At 32.3% G+C, this 17,049-nt stretch overlaps 3 protein-coding genes across 5 annotated transcripts; 2 read left to right on the top strand and 1 right to left on the bottom strand.

Annotated features, from left to right (window-relative positions):
• Window positions 1-204: 204 nt before the first annotated feature.
• LOC107471805 (F-box/kelch-repeat protein At3g06240) lies at window positions 205-2,569 on the top strand. Its single transcript, XM_016091300.3, has 2 exons — window positions 205-440; window positions 1,146-2,569. The coding sequence occupies exon 2, from the start codon at window positions 1,177-1,179 to the stop codon at window positions 2,317-2,319; it is 1,143 nt and encodes a 380-aa protein (XP_015946786.1). The 5' UTR covers window positions 205-440; window positions 1,146-1,176; the 3' UTR covers window positions 2,320-2,569.
• Window positions 2,570-4,022: 1,453 nt separating this feature from the next.
• Window positions 4,023-7,493, top strand: LOC107468630 (replication protein A 70 kDa DNA-binding subunit B). Its single transcript, XM_016087950.3, has 12 exons — window positions 4,023-4,265; window positions 4,393-4,539; window positions 4,632-4,835; window positions 4,919-5,096; window positions 5,224-5,494; window positions 5,580-5,682; window positions 5,844-5,968; window positions 6,069-6,147; window positions 6,232-6,376; window positions 6,528-6,688; window positions 6,769-6,889; window positions 6,978-7,493. The coding sequence occupies exons 1-12, from the start codon at window positions 4,138-4,140 to the stop codon at window positions 7,176-7,178; spliced, it is 1,863 nt and encodes a 620-aa protein (XP_015943436.1). The 5' UTR covers window positions 4,023-4,137; the 3' UTR covers window positions 7,179-7,493.
• A 180-nt stretch (window positions 7,494-7,673) lies between these two features.
• Window positions 7,674-11,979, bottom strand: LOC107468644 (glycerophosphodiester phosphodiesterase GDPD6). Of its 3 annotated transcripts, none has more exons than XM_016087979.3 (8): window positions 11,814-11,979; window positions 10,950-11,128; window positions 10,416-10,599; window positions 10,121-10,195; window positions 9,615-9,724; window positions 9,137-9,355; window positions 8,282-8,437; window positions 7,674-8,126 (listed from the first exon to the last, which is right to left on the bottom strand). In XM_016087979.3, the coding sequence occupies exons 1-8, from the start codon at window positions 11,827-11,829 to the stop codon at window positions 7,899-7,901; spliced, it is 1,167 nt and encodes a 388-aa protein (XP_015943465.1). In that variant the 5' UTR covers window positions 11,830-11,979; the 3' UTR covers window positions 7,674-7,898. The 3 variants fall into 3 exon arrangements, with proteins under 3 accessions (XP_015943465.1, XP_020984318.1, XP_015943457.1); XM_021128659.2 differs by having other exon boundaries at window positions 11,787-11,973; XM_016087971.3 differs by lacking the exon at window positions 11,814-11,979 and adding an exon at window positions 11,478-11,706.
• Between the last annotated feature and the right edge of the window lie 5,070 nt (window positions 11,980-17,049).

The raw sequence follows: 17,049 nt of genomic DNA, 5'->3' as shown, positions 1-17,049 counted from the left end.
CTGCCGTCAATTCTGTTAACGGATCCCTAACGGTAGGATATTGAGTCAATTTTAAAACGTTAAAAATTTAAATGAGACGATTGAAACCGTAGGAACAACCTTAAACTTACCCCAAAGTTAGAGACAAAAATAATACTTTACTCTAAAAGAATTACTTATGAATGCAGGTTGACCCTAAATGGTAAATGCAAAATTCCAATTCTTTCTTCGGGAGTTACTAAAATTTTCGCTTCTCCAGCTCCCAGCCAGTCAGCCACCGTCCTCCTCTTCTCCCCGGCAGTCCGTCGCCTCCAGCCGCTCACTGTTCTTACGCCCTCTAATCTCTCCGCTTTCATCCCTTCACATTGACAGCTTCTTCTTCCAAACAACAGAAGACTCTCAATCTTTTCAAAACCCAACTCCAAGCTCTCTCTCCTTCCCAACACTCTTCATCCCCTTCAGTATGTTCAAACACACACTCTCTCTTTTCTTTTCTTTATTTACTTGCAATTTGTGATATATGCTTTATTAGAGCCTTGTAGCCAAGTGTGACACTTTTGAAACCTATGCTGTTTCATTCAAAGATATTAGAACAATTTGTTTCTTTTTTTTTTATAAGTTTAAATACGAGTTTGAGTTGTTGTTTGAGCATATTATTATCTGCCAGTATGCTTTTCTAGTTGGCTCTAGTTGGTAATACCAGGAAATATTATTCAAAATTTAGGGTTTTTGATTTCGCTACACAAACTGTTTGTTCCTTGAAGTAGTAAAACCTTGCTGGTCCGTGTGCATCATATTAATTCAATATAGTCCACATTTCTTTATACTCTTGACACTCTCACGGTGCATCAAAAGGAAAAACTTATTTATTATACTGTTAGTGTGTTAGTATTCTTTTTGGTGTACCATGGTTGATTTAGTGTTTATTTATTGAATTTATTCTCAGTGTGAAAGAGTCAATCTTGTAAAGTAACTAATTTCCAAACTCACTACTTAAAAGTTTATCTAAACACATAATCTAATTGGTTACTGCACAAAACTCTTTGCACTTTCAGTGTTTCAAAATTAAACACTTATTTATTATACTATTAACTATGATATTATTTCATTTCTTAACACATCCATATAAACACTTGTGGTGTGATTCTTGTATATTATGATTGCAGGCACTTTCCAAGTGGAGACATCAGTCAAAAAATGGCTTCATTGAATAAGAAGGTTAGTCCTAGTAATGTTAATTTACCTAATGATCTTGTACTAAACATTCTGTCAAGATTGCCTGTGAAATCTTTGAAGCGATTTAGTTGCGTGCAAAAATCTTGGGCAAATTTACTTGAGGATCCTCATTTCGTCGACATTTATTATGAGAATTTAACTTCTAAAACCCGTGATTCATGTCTCCTCCTGAATCAACATGTACCAAATACTGTTGAAAGTTATTTGTTTTTACTTTTTGGAGAGAGGTATGAGAACAGAGTCAAATTTGATTGGCCATCTCCATTTCATGAGGATAACGAAAGCGTTATAGTTGTTGGCTCTTGTGTTAATGGTACAATTTGTCTCCAGCAAGTCTCTATGATAGACACAACGACCAGCATCAAAGTATTGTTATGGACCCCGAAAACTAAGGAATTTAAGGTTGTTCCTCCTTCTCTTACTGCTGAGCCTGAACTACAGTTTCAGATAACAATCACTGGTTTTGGTTATGATCATGTGACAGATGACTATAAGCTAATTCAAAATGTGCTTGTTCATGCATTAAATAATGATTATGCAGAAGTAAATCCACCTCTTCCTGGTCAATTTTGGCAAATTTATAGTGTAAAAAGTAATTGTTGGAGGAACCTTGATCTTGAAATGACATGTGATGTGTTTCCACAACCAGTCGGTCTAGCTGTGTACTTGAATGGAGTATGCCATTGGTTGGCCTGTGAAGATCATAATCAAGAGCCATATGACACAGATGTGTTACTTGTGTCATTTGACATGAGCAGTGAGATGTTTGTTACTACACCGATCAGTCGATATAACCATCATGATTTTTGTGATAGATATTTGGTGGTGCTCAAAGAATCTGTTGCTGTAATTTCAATGTTTGAAAATAATAATTGCTTCGACGTATCAATTTTGGGTGAAGCTGGTGTTGAGGAATCATGGGTCAAACTTTTCACCGTTGGCCTGCCAACCTGTGTTGATCATCCTATTGGTGCTGGGAAGAATGGTGACATATTCTTCAGAAAATATGATGGTGAGTTGGTTTGGTATGATTTTAGTAGCAAGACGATTAAGGAAATTGCTATCAAGGGAGAGTTTTGTTACAGTCAAACTGTAATGTTGTGATCTTATTATCTTAAGACTATTTTGGGAGACTTATGACTATTGTTATTATGATCTGTCTATAAAACTAAAGATCTGTTTAGTCCTTTGTTCTTACATTCACTCTTGCCACATACCCTAACCCTATTGTGTTTTTCCAGGTAACAAAATATGAGAGGTATACGAACAAGGGTATTTTTGTAAGATGCTTATTGTTAAGCATAGAATGTATGAAGTAAATGAATACATTGATTCAATCTCAAATTTGTTTATATGGCCCAGAAGAAAATACAAGTTTCGAGTCCTATAAATAATTGTGAAAAGATCAAAGTGATTAATTTTTCAATAACATTCTAGACACATACTTGTCTTCTTAGATAAACCTGAATTTTGACTGTAATTACAACGAGAGAAACTGATGGTTATAAACTGAAGTAACCAACTTTTATAACTTATATTTATTAGAAGTGGGGAATTTTTTATATGTCAACCTCCAAATTAAACTTAGCTGTAGCTAAAATAATCTCAAAACTCGACTCATTAACGTGCAATGCAGGAAAGCGTTGTAAGACTAAGGGTATGTTTGGTTGGAAAATAAAAATGAGAGTACAATTAATTAGGTAATATTTACATTTACTTTGACAGTGTGACTAAACATCTTCGCCATAACACTCATTGGAGGAAGAACAAACACAATTACACAAGGACCATTGTTCAGGACTTTTGTTTCTTATTTCGGAGTATACTATATGTATAAAAAAAATGTAGACAATATAATCTAAAAAAAAGTAAAACGATTAAAAAAAAATTCAAAAGATTTTAAAAGCTGATAAAAGTGACCAATTCTCAATTTATCATAAATGTAGGGTTGCATACTTGCATTTGCTTTGCTATTTTAACAATTTTTTGGATAATTTTATCGACAATATTCTTTTAAGGAGTAGCGGAGTAGATATTGTCTTTTTTCTATTATATATTATTCACAGGCCATCCTAAACTTTGGTGAGTCATTTTCCATGGCCAAAAAAAAAATTTTTGAAGGATAGTTTGAAAAAATTACATAAGGGAAAAATAGAAAATGACAATATTAATTTTTTTTATTGTTTTTATTTTATGGGTAATTTTTATTAATCATACTAGGTGTACATAAAAAATCAGTTATCTATATAGAATACAAGTTAAAATAAAAAATATACATTGAAAATGAGTTAGATAATACATATATTTTTATATAAATATATGTGACTAATTTTTTGTGTACATATAATATTTTTATATTTTATTTGGACCTAAATCTCTTGGTATATTTATTTTTTTTCTAGTTTTTCCTTTTTGTTTATTGGTCAAAATTTTTGTTGACTAATTTGTTCATGAAGAAAAAGTTAGTTTTTTAGTTTAAAAAGTAAAAACTATTTATTTATTTTTAAAATTTTATATTAATATGTTGGTTTAATTAGTATATACATTTTTTATAATTTTACTAAAATTTTTAATTAAATTCTTAAAATATAAGTTTTCAATGAAATCTAATTTTAATTAGGTCTAGTGTACTAGGACCTATCACATAATGGCGCGGAGGCCGGAGGCGCCAGAAGTAACCGCGCGCTTCGTTTGGGGTTTGGCTTCTCTTTCAATTTTCACTCTTCTTTTGGTGAATAATAAAAATAACAATAAAGCCGCGAAACCCTTAAATTTTCAAACACAAGTTCCCGCCACAACCCCACACTCTACAAAGCACAAAACCCTCCCTTTCTTCTTCTTCCAATTCCAACGCGCTCTCTCTTTCTCTATCTTCCTAAACACGCTCTTTCAGCAATTACAGTTTCCAGTTCTAAAATTCCAATGGCGAAATCCGTGAGCCCCGACGCCATTTCCACTCTGCTTGCAAATCCAACACCGGATTCCTCCTCTGATCTTCCCGAAATCGTTGTGCAAGTCCTCGATCTCAAGCAAAGTGGCAACAGATACATGTAACTAGCTACCTATCTATCTATCTATCTACATTTCTGTCTAAGTAACTGGATCCCTTCTTGTTTTTGGTTCTCAGATCTATAATTTAGCTTCTATTGTTTTGATTTTTTTATTTCTTCTTTTCAGGTTTAGTGCTAGTGATGGAAAATTGAAGCTGAGGGCGATTTTGCCCTCGAGTCAGTACTCTGATGTGCTCTCTGGCAAGATTCAGAACCTCGGCCTTATTCGAATCCTTGATTACACTCTCAATGATATCCCCAACAAATCTGAAAAGTAAATCCCTAATTATATGCCGCTTGTTCAATGCGTTGCTTAACTCCTTTTTGAAGTGAAGTTGTAATCCTTTTGTTATTTGGGTGTTGCAGGTATCTTATTGTTACCAAATGCGAACCTGTGTCTCCTGCTCTTGAATCAGAGATAAGGAGCGAGGTGAAAAATGAAGGTGGTGGCATAGTTCTGAAGCCAAAGCAAGACAGTGCGGTCAAGATTGAAGGTGGGATTGTGTTGAAGCCGAAGCAGGAAGTGGTGTCAAAATCTGCTGCTCAGATTGTGCATGAACAGCAAAGAAAGTGAGTGTACTCCTCCTCATGGTTGTTTTTTGTGGGGTTTTTAGCATTTTTTAATTTGTGAGTTTTATGAATTTTGTTTTTAGTGTTGCACCTGCTGCGAGAATGGCCATGACACGTAGGGTGCGTCCTCTTGTTTCATTGAACCCTTATCAGGGTAATTGGACTATTAAGGTTAGTGTTACGAGCAAAGGGAACATGCGCACCTATAAGAATGCTCGAGGAGAAGGTTGTGTCTTTAATGTGGAGTTGACAGATGAAGATGTAAGTAAAGTGAAGACATTAGTATATTTGAACAAAATTTTGATTGTATGATTTGGATTTTTGTGTTGTATTGTAACTCTAATGGATGGAGATTTAACTCTGTTGTTATTTTGTTAACTTCTTTCAGGGCACACAGATTCAAGCAACCATGTTTAATGATGCTGCAAGGAAGTTCTATGACAAGTTTGTTTTGGGAAAGGTTTACTACATATCAAAGGGTACTTTGAAAGTTGCTAACAAGCAGTTCAAAACTGTACAAAATGACTATGAAATGACACTGAATGAGAATTCTGAGGTAGAGGAAGCTGCCAATGAAGCAAGTTTTGTTCCCGAAACAAAATTCAGCTTTGTACCAATTGATCAGTTGGGTCCTTACGTCAACAAATCTGAACTTGTTGGTGAGTATTGTCTGTAAGATAAGCATATTATATTGCATTTTTGTTCCGGCTAATTGTTTACTGTGATGTTTGTTCTCTGTATCAGATGTTGTTGGAGTTGTTCAGAATGTATCTCCAACTATGAGCATAAGAAGGAAGAGCAACAATGAAAGTATTCCAAAGCGTGACATTACTATTGCTGATGAAACGTGAGTATTTTCTATAGTTCATTTACAGTGTGTGTGTGTGTGTTTGTGTGTGTGTTTGTGTCTTTGTGTCTTTGTGTCTTTGTGTGTAGCTTTTTTTATTTCATTTAAAAAAACAAAAACCAATTCAGTGAAATTTTAAATATCTATACTTGAAATTGCAGGAAGAAGACAGTAGTGGTGTCTCTGTGGAATGATCTTGCAACTAACATAGGTCAAGAGTTGCTAGACATGGCTGATAAATCTCCAGTAGTTGCAATTAAGTCTCTTCGGGTTGGGGATTTCCAAGGTATGCATAGTCATAAACTCCTCAGCTGTGATGGTAATTTTTTGCATGTCATAGTGAAAAAGGATTGTCAATTATCATTCTTGAATCTCTTCTGTTTCAGGTGTTTCTTTGTCAGCTATAAGCAAAAGTGTAATTAAGATTGATCCGGAGATACCTGAAGCAAAGAAACTTAGATGCTGGTATGCTGCTGCCTTGAATGCTTATTGCCCCTCTGTTTTGACATCCGTGTTATTCTTGTGCTTACATGTTAATGTGACCAACAGGTATGACTCTGAAGGCAAAGATGCTACAATGGCTTCTGTTGGCTCTGGCTCGAGTCCTTCATCCATGAATGGAAGTAGATCTGTGTACTCTGATCGTGTTTCACTTTCTTACATAACTTCGAACCTGTCATTGGGAGAAGACAAGGTGCATGACCTAGAAATATTACAATCTGTTGTTTGAGTTCTAACTTTCAATAATGTTATAAAAATAGTTCCAATATGTTGATGTTTTAATCTAAAATGTATTGAAGTTTTGCAAATTTGAATGGATTGTCTAATTTATTGTTGTGGAACAGCCTGCATTTTTCAGCCTTAGAGGATACATAAGCTTCATAAAGCCAGACCAAGCAATGTGGTACCGTGCTTGCAAAACTTGCAACAAGAAAGTCACTGAGAGCATTGGTGCTGGGTATTGGTGTGAAGGTTGCCAGAAAAATGATGAACAATGCAGTTTAAGGTAATTCAACTATTGAATTCTTAGTCTGGAACGTTTCTATGTTATACAATGTAGTTGAAATTCAGATTGTCCTCTTTCAGATACATTATGGTTGTAAAAGTTGCTGATGAAAGTGGGGAGGCTTATGTCTCAGTCTTCAATGAAGAAGCTGAGAAGATTGTTGGGTGCTCTGCTGATGAACTAGACATCTTAAAATCTCAGGTAACATAGTGTGCGTGTGTGGTTGTCTTTGTAGAATTGATATTGGATAGAATTTATTCAATCTTTAATTTCCTTTTGTTTGTTTCAGGAGGGAGAAGATAACCCTTTTCAACTGAAACTGAAACAAGCTACTTGGGTTCCTCATCTGTTCCGGGTTAGCGTTTCTCAAAACGAGTATAACAATGAGAAGAGGCAAAGGATCACAGCCAGGACCGTTGTCCCTGTTGACTTTGCTGCTGAGTCAAGACTTCTCTTGGAAGATATATCTAAGATGAGAGCTTCACAATAAGATTGATATTTATAAATATTTTGATTCACAGCACTTAGCTCTTTTGGTTTACGGCTGCTGATTACTGTTTAATTAAACACTCAGCTTGTAAATTATCAATCCCTTAGGTTGTTTAGATTACATATTTTGCTGACTTGAAATATGCTCCTTTAGATTTTCTTGACTCTATGAAATTCTTCCTATGTGGGAGTTTATATTTAACAGATGATGCTGTCATCTTTATTGGCTTTCCATAGTTGTATTATTTTAGTTAACTTATAGCATTGATTTGTTGAAAATTTAAAATTAATCCTGGGCAAGAGTAATATGAATCACTGCTTTTGACCAATTCATTTTGCAAGACTAGGTTGGGTTTGCTCATGGAAACTATAATAATAGCCAAGAAGCAGATGTGAAAAAAAATAATTTAAAACATTTACCAAAGGAACAAATATGGTGCCAAACGCTAAATTAGGAGAACATAATTTAGCATTTGGTTTAGAGCTAACTAAACTATTTACAAAAGTAACTTATTTTTACTGAGGGCATTTAAAATTTCAAATTGATTAAGTACTGGCAATGTCCCAATGAGATTTGCTCTAGCTTGGTTTGTGTAATTTTTTTAGTTAAAACCAGCCTCGGGCAAAATCTCTGGTGAACAATGAACATGTAGCAGAGGCATATTTGCATGTAAATAAGCAAATTCAGACACTAGTACAGCAATTTCAATTTCCACAATTCTTAGTTATTATAAGGAGAGACCAAAAGAGCAATTTTATGCAATATATTGGATTCAGTCTTTGTATCACTGGAGGTCCATTCCTGAAAATTGTGAAGACTTCCTGTGAAATCTGTGAAGAGGCCATCAACTCCTATTTTGTTGATCCAATAATCATACTCTTTATAAGGATCTTGACTAAAGTTGAAGTGCAAAAACTGGTTCTCATTTCGGTAAGTATATGGATGCACCTGCATTGTATTATTGTAATCAGCATTTCATATTAATATTATCATTTACTTAGCTCTAAAGTCAATCCTGGAAACGAAATACAATGGCAAAGTACCCTTGAACAAAACTTATGAAATCTCATGAAAGAAAACAAGGTTTAAGATAGGAGGTGCACCTGAAGGTTATGAGCATGTGCCCTGGCAACAAGATCACTAGGCTCTTCCAAATAATTCTTTGCCACAGGTACTATTGTGTCCTTCCAAGGTCCAATTCCAACAACGTAATTCTTTATGTAGTTTAGGTATTTATCGGATGTGATTTCCCAATATGACTGCATATCAGCATTGTAGTAACATTTTGTTAGGCATTGGAACAGGAAACTGACAGATGCATTATGCATCTAGATACATTTTATTATCCTTCCCAGTTTTGTTCATGGAGGATTAGACATTTAGTCATGACTTGTGAGAAATATAAACAAACTACTCAACAGGCTAAGCTGAAGGTTGAAGCTAGGAGAAAAAGCTTACTTTCTCCATTTTCAGTGTTACAACCTTTTTTTATTTCTTTTAAATAATGGAGGATTTTGTTCAACAGGGAAAAAAATGATCAGGCCATGCTTGGTTTGTGAAAATGTTTTCTGTTTGTTTTCATTTTCATTTTCATTTCCACTTCAATTTAACTAAAGTGTGAATGCATAAAATGGAAATAGAAAAGAAAATTCAACTTTTTTTCACTTTTTTCCTTCACAATTTTGGAACATAAAAAATTGAAAATGAAAAGACAAACAAGATAGGCCCTCACTATTCTTAGTATTCGACATATGGGCATAAAGTTACTACTAGATTTCTCTTTGTACTAACTTTAACAAGGCTGAAAGCTGCACTACAGGTATTATAATAAAAAAATCCGTATCAAGCATAATAAATTCCATTGAAAAAGAAATCCATTTTGTTCCAAAACTTGCAAACTGCACAAAAGAAGTTGAATGATTTTAATGCAGGCTAAATCAGGAGAATGCATTACGCACCTGATTAGTGTCTTGCGTCGAAACAGTAACATCATCAATTAAGAAAACCTTGGGCAAATCCGTTTGATTTGATATATACACAAGTGATGTTGGAGCAAATGACTGAATAAATACAGGTTGTTTTAGCCAGTCTTTTGACAAGTATGAACCCTTGTATCCATATTTCTGAAGTGTCTTGACAAATATGTCTTCAAATCTTTTGCCATTTGGCCATTTCACCTGTTGATTGTATCAACTTAATGAACAGAGAGCAGACACAAACTATAGAAGAAATTAGCCTAAATTGCTGATTAAGAATTAAATTGTCAAGCATGAAACTGTAATATTTTGGATATACCATATTATAACCGATGATTAAAATACTGTTGATATAAGTAGCATATTTTGAAACTTCCAACAATAATCCCATTTCCTATAATAGTTATTATCATTAGTTTAGGATATTGACATTTGTTAGATTCCAGGTATAAAAACTCACATGCTGATTGATAAAAACTGGATTCTTTATCTCTGGATATATTCCAACAACTCTATCTGCATCCAATGCAATGGAAATGAACTCTTCGAAAGTGATGATTCCAAATTTTCCTGAAAAAGAATTTTGAGTATCTATAAGGTTAAACACTAACACTTAACTTCTTTTTGAAAAACAAGATGATAAAGTAATAATATTTCATGTAACAATAAAAAAAGACAAAACAAGAGATCAGCATGCTGCACCAATGAAAGGCTAAAGGCGAAAAAAATAATAAGAGAAGTTCCATTATGGTGGTGGTTCGGGGTTATAGTTATGGAGGAGAAAGGTATATGAAACAAATATTGAAAGATAATATTGATCAAAAACTTTCTCATAATGGTTTTGAAACTATGACATAGTGAACCCTGACAACAGAACTGTTGACAATCAATGCATAAACAAATCAAACAAACAAAGGGGGAACAACAATAACAATGAGAGGCCGCTGGTAATAAGAAGGTACAAACCATTATACTGTTTATCCCTGAAGCTATACCTCTGATTCACCCTTAATAACTTTAATTCCTCAATTGTGAAATCAACTGCAAACATAGAAATGAGTATAATCAGTTTAGCGAATAGAAACTTGAAAGCATAAGCAAACTTTCATAGATATACATTATCAAACACACTAAAGTTTGCAAAGTTTATTCCCAATCATTTATGAAAGAAGCAAAAATTACAGCTGCCAGATAAGCCTAAAAGAGATTTTTATGCATGAAATTTGCAAGGAACTTCAACTTGAATAGCAACTAACTATACCAGTAAAAAATCCAGTGCGGTTGACCCCTTCGACTTCGTATGTCCTTTTACGATTTTCAAACTTTTTGTACTTCGCAATGTCAGTGGTATTATCAAGGGTAACATCGTGGAAACATATAAGAACACCATCTTTGGAAGATAAGATATCAGTTTCAATGAAGTCTGCACCATCTTCAATAGCTTTCTGCAAGAGAGATTCATTTTTGGACAAGTATAAGACAAATAGGAAAATATGCTTATTTTTTTATCTGCATTGTACCTAATATTGGTTTCTGGATAATCAATTATGCATTGAACTTATAATTGTTGAAGCTTTGAAAAATTAGGACTGGAATGTTAACTAAGGAAAGCATTGAGCTAATCAGTGCATATAATCAACAAATATAAATAGATGCACTGGATCGAATACCAGGGGTATTTCAGATAAATTTCTGATACAATTTTCTTTGCATATAATTTTATTTAATTTGGAAATCAGATATAAAAGTAACAAGGAAGGAATGCAGTTTTGCCAAGAATTTTGCACTTATTCACCAAGTATGCAGGACGAGTTTCTTCAGGAATCACTCCATTTGCGCCTCGGTGCGCAATGTTGTATGGCCGGAAAGTTTGTAGAGGCTGCCGAATTCTGTAATCATCTTGACTAGGAAGTGGATAAATAGGCCTTGCAGTGCATCCAATAACAAACAATAGAAATACCGCAAGAGAAAAGCCTGTTAAGTTTAGAAATATAACACCAAGTTAAGAGATATTTAACCAGAAATAAACTATAGGGAAAATAAGTATGATTTATGAGCACATGAACATGGAAATTATACACTCAATTTTCATGAGAAAGTGAAACCTGATAAGATAGATCCCTAATAATTCCAGAATCATTCCCTAAACCAAGAACAAAAGTTGTATCTATCATAACAGAATAACCAAATATTCAATCATTGAGTCAACACTCAAAATTCCCAGAGTTGAAGAAAGTTGGTAGGTCCAATGATCCATTCATAAACTAAATGGCCAGGGATCATTGCTCAATTAAAAAAAATAAAAATTAAAAAAATCAAATACCCAATAAACTTTGCGGAGTAAAGGCCTTCTGCCGCAATAGGAAAAGAGCTCTACGAAGAGGAATCATCAGATCAACATAAACAAAAGCCGTAATATGAAGAAACCATTGTCAAAATAATCCAATTCCAACAGTGAAAAAGGTAGAATCAATCAGAAAAATATGCTCACAGTATAAGCTACCAAAAGCTATTTAAGAAGGACAATAACAAAAGGAAAAAAAAAAAAAGAACAAATGGGGAAGAAAAACACATTGAACAAACAGAATGAGAATTTAGGAGCAACAAAGTTTTCCAAAAGTTTGAAACTTGCAGCTGTTCGTTGTTGGGTTTTGCTTACTGGTTGGGTTAGCCATGGAAATGGCCCTTGAAGTCAAGTCCACTCTTTGTTTTATGAGTCTTGTTCCTTCGCTGAATTAACATATATACATATGAACCAATAACTGGTCAGAACTTTTCTCAACCACATGGCAGAGTCATTCAAATGAGAGCGTGAATATTGGACTCATCCACGAATATTCCACGCACAAATTAATAATAGTTTCGTAAATCTCAAAACATTTTTCTTAAAAAAGGGTAAAACTGTAATGTGAAAAAAAATTATGAACTGTAAGTAGTATTCCAAATTTGAATTTTCCTTCTTGTTCTGATTTCTGAAACAACGAGGATGATGAAATAGTTATTCTTTATTTTTTTGGTTGAATTGAAGGAAATTGAATAGTTGGTTGTTACAACGGTCTTATCTTGTATAAAAATTAAAAATCTGTGGTCTAAAAAGTTTATATAGCTATTGAAAATATTTCATTATTTATTCAACTTTTGAGATAGATGTAAATATTGTTCAGACTTCAGATGACAAGGTTGTTATTATTCGTTATAAAGGACAAATCGGGTATGTTTAAGTTATTATTATTGGTTGAATTTCACTAGGAAGTTAACGAAGTAACGGAATATTTATTTGGTCTAGTATGAGTAAAAAAATGAATATCCAGAGTAAAATATTATTAATTTTTTAAATATAATACATCTATATTATCTAAAATAACCATTCGAGTACCAAAAATAATAAACATATGATATCCCACTCTCTATATCCCATTATACGCAATGTAGAGATATTCATTGACTCCTTATATTTTCGCCACTGCACTTTCCTGCCTCATTGCTATGGTAATGTGCATGCCGTTGATTCTTATAATAAAAAATTCTGATGGTGCAGATTGGGTATTAAAATCATAATGTAGACTCATAAATGCGAAGGTGCATCGTGAGGATGAAACTGGTAGTATCGTGAACCGTGGGAGAATTTGTGACAATGACATTGTGGTTGTGGGTTTTTTTTAAAAAAATTATAGGTAAATAATGAGAATACTAAATAATAGGAATAACGGAATATTTTAATTTACTAGGTGTGCGAATAATTATTCTAATATTAGAGTTTAGAAGATAATTTAAGAGTTGAATATTTTTATATTTTATTAAATTAATTTTAGAGTCTATTATTCACATTATTTATAAAAATTATTGTTTATCTGACAAAAATATTTTTTTGTTAAATAAATTAAACAACCTCAATTCTAAGTATCTAAATATATATCCTGACTACACATTCAACACACAATATTAAAATGTTCCTTGTGAATACTTAGTGTAGCCGAATAATATTAGCCTCGGTGCAGCTGGTAGTTGAAGCCATCTGAAGAGTGGGCCATAGGTTTTGTTTATGGTATTTGGGCTGATGGGTTCTAAACACTTCTGTTTGAAAAAGTATCCCTTTCCTGACCAAAAAAAAGGAGTGTCCCTTTTTGAGGCCTATATAGAATAATGGACTGCACTCAATTTATACGATTTAGTGATAGGCAGGTTGCCATTTGTGTGTTAAATTATCTTTTAAATTTTGGGTCAAAAATATTGTATCTCTGAAATGGAATAATAATAATAATAATAATAATAATAATAATAATAATAATAATAATAATAGTAGTAGTAGTAGTAGTAGTAGAATGTTTTATAATAGGAAATATTAATTTCAAGACTTTAATTTACTCATTTCATGAGTAACATTTCAATTCGTTTTTTAATAAATTTTTTGTTCCAAAAAAGGAGTTTGACAAATTGGTTTTTAATGTTTTTAGAATAATAAATAAATTTGTACATTTTTATTTTAATAAGAAATTATTTATTTACTAATTATGTTTAAGAAGTATAATGTACTCTTATAAATATTATTTGTTAAGTCTTCATACAACTTTATTTTACAAGCACATTATGTAAAAATAAGCAAAAAAATAGTATTATGTATTATAAGAGTAAAATTTTAAAACTTTAAATTAACAATGGTAGAGTGGAACATGAGTGATTTATTTTGCTGTGTAATAACTAATTAAAATTTTAATTTAGTATGATCAGCGACATGTTATTTATTTTTAAGCTTTTATATTCATCATTACCTTTGATTTATTTGATTTATGGTGAGAGTTAATAAATTTTATTAGTCATTTATGCAATATTTGTAAAATATATTGTCACAAATTATTGATCTTTTTATTATTTAACATGGAACAGATTAATCAAGATACAAGATGTAAGATATAAGTATTTAAAAAACATATATGAAAAATTTATGAATTATGTAACACAGGTAAAATTATAAGAGGACGAAATATAAAAGATGATAGTATGTTTTGGTTGTTATTGATATGTATTATTTATGTAAAAATAGAAATGTTGATTTTCATTAAGAGATTAAAGTAGCCAGTAAAAAAAATTTTTCATTCATAAGTAGAAGGATAACACGATTGAAATGAAGAAACAAACATGATAAAAGAAGTTTTATGACTAAGATGAGTGTTAGGTGAAGACACGTATTAGTTAGTGGGATCATAGAAAGTCTCAAGATATTCGCACTTTTCTTCCAATTAAGCAACCCTGGCAATACAAGCGTTGCCAGCCTCTTGCAGAATTTTTGTGAGGTAGTTGTAGTCCCTAATTTTTTGATGTGTCATGTGAACGATGGTATCAAGGATGCCAAAGGCTGCAATTTCTCTTGCATCCCGCTTGATTAAGGAGCATATTCCCTTTACATGGAGATGAATTCTGAATAGATGGCCTGGGAGTACAATTTGAAAGTCGTAGAAGATTCCGTCATTCCAGGTTAAGATTTTATTCCGGTAGAAAATAGACATCGGAATTGCCGCGTCATAACAAACTTTGGGGAGCCAATCCTCCATGCTATTGTTGATGAAAAACGCCGAAGTTGCAGCCTGATTTTTTGGAACCGTGTTAAAGCCTAAAAGATGTGCTCACTGTTGTTAAGGGTTGACTATATGTACAATAATAAAATGATGATGAAGACGGCGAGTTCAAAATGAACTGCATTTAGTAAGTCGAAATACGAAGAAATGATTTATTGTGCTATTCTAGTGTAAGTTGCCATAAAGGTAGGAGCATTGTGAAAATTTAGACTTAGAAACCTGAATGTGTTGCATGTGAGAGGAAGATAAGGACTTAGACATATAGTGATATGAATAGTTAGAAAGGTAGCAGCATAACCTAAAGAACCACGCAAGAAAGCAGAGCATGCAGAGACTACTCACACCACATCAGGATATTAAGACATGGTGGCCGTGTGGGGTTTCCTTTGTCCTCGGTCGTGGTGGCGGCGATGAAGAGGGCGAGTTCAAAATGAACTACATTTAGTAAGTCAAGATATGTAAGAAATGATTTCTTGTGCCATTCTAGTGTAAGTTGCCCTAAAAGTAGGAGCATTATGAAAATTTACACTTAAAAACCTGAACGTGTTGCATGTGAGAGGAGGATAAGGACTTAGACATATAGTGATATGAAGAGTTAGGAAGGTAGCAGCGCAACCTAAGGAATCATAGGAAAGCAGAGTATGCAGAGACTACTTACAACAGGATATTGGGGCACGGCGGCCGTGTGGGGTTTTCCTTGTTCTCGGTTGTGGTGGCGGCAACATCTCCTTTGAGACAGTTGTTACTATTCAACAATCTCTTCGTTTTCTGCTATGAAAGTACTAATTCTTGTTTGGAAGGCGTTTTCAACTAGAAGTATAGAACGATACCTTAAGCTTAACCCATACCATCTTCTCATTTTTTCGCAATCTTGCAACCTTGTCGTCTGTTTGTCTTTCTTACTTTCTTTGCTTTTTTTCAAAGAAAATAACATAAAATAGCTATCTATTTGTCTTTAGCGGGCTAATTCGTCCCACTCCTTTGTGGATAGGTAGCTTGTTCTAAAACTGATAGTATATGGTGGCTTTTATTTTTATGTATTTTTGTTTTAACTAATTAACTTTGGTGAAAGAATTTGAATATTAAATTAAGTTAATATTAATAGAATATTTAATTTTTTACTAGAATACAAAATTTTGTAATATGTTGATTAATTTATTACAGATTTAATGATAAAAAAATCAATAGTTTTGTGATAATATTATTTGCTGTAAATGATGTATAAATCAATAATAAAACTAATTAGTCCTTATCTAAAAGTTAAATTACTACTAATTTCATCATAAATTAAGTGAACCATAGACAATTTGTCAACATTAAAAATTAAAAATAAGATGTAATCACTCAATTATTGGTCATATTAAATCAATTTTTTAAATAATTATTAAACAATAAAATAAAACACTCATATTCCACTCCACTATTATTAATTTAAAATGTTAAAAATCTTGATTTCTATAAGACATAATACTTTTTTCCCCCTTAATTTTGCAATATGTGTTAGCAAAATAGGTTGTCTACAAAATTAACAAATAATATGCATAAAAATAAATTTTTTTAACACCATTATAAACTAATGAATTTTTATATAAATAAAAAGCCTAAATTTATCTAATATTATAAAAAATAAAAACCAATTTGTCAATTTTTTTTGTTAGAAACTACTTTTTCCAGAACAAAAATTTATTAAACACCAATAATTGAAATATTACTCATAAATAAATAAAAAATTCAAAATCTTTCCTAATATAAGAAATTAAGAAAACTTAATAATATAAAAATATTGAATATTATATATATATTCTTTTAATATTGTATTAGTATTAAAATTAGAAAGCATAGAAAAAAAGAACATCTAAGAAAAGTTAACGCTGTTTGTTCTTTTAACCCTCCAAAATTTATATTTTTATTTTCAATACTATACCATAACATTTTATTATCCACTTGTCAATTTTCAAGTTCATCACGTTTTTCTCGACAAATTTCAGCAATGAAATTTTAGATATGTTAAAGAGCACCTTATTTAAATGTGTGGATGATATATGACACATTGTCTTCCTGAAAAAGTTGATCGTAATAGCAACTTCAATGGTAGTAAAGGGAGACTTTATTTTGACACATCGAGAGAAAAAGATCATTAGAGTAAAAAGTGGAGAGAGTCTCTTCATTAGGACTAGGACTGAGACCAAGAATCTCTTTAAAGAAAAACTTTCAATAACCAATAATTTTTTATCATGAGACAAGTTACAAAAAAAATTTAAAAAAATATATTTATTACGTTACATATATTTTTATATTAAGTAATTTTGTAATTTTACATAT

This window comes from Arachis duranensis, chromosome 1 (genome assembly GCF_000817695.3).
Source record: "Arachis duranensis cultivar V14167 chromosome 1, aradu.V14167.gnm2.J7QH, whole genome shotgun sequence".
NCBI classification, from domain to species: Eukaryota; Viridiplantae; Streptophyta; class Magnoliopsida; order Fabales; family Fabaceae; genus Arachis; species Arachis duranensis.
This window is presented reverse-complemented; position numbering and strand designations above follow the sequence as displayed.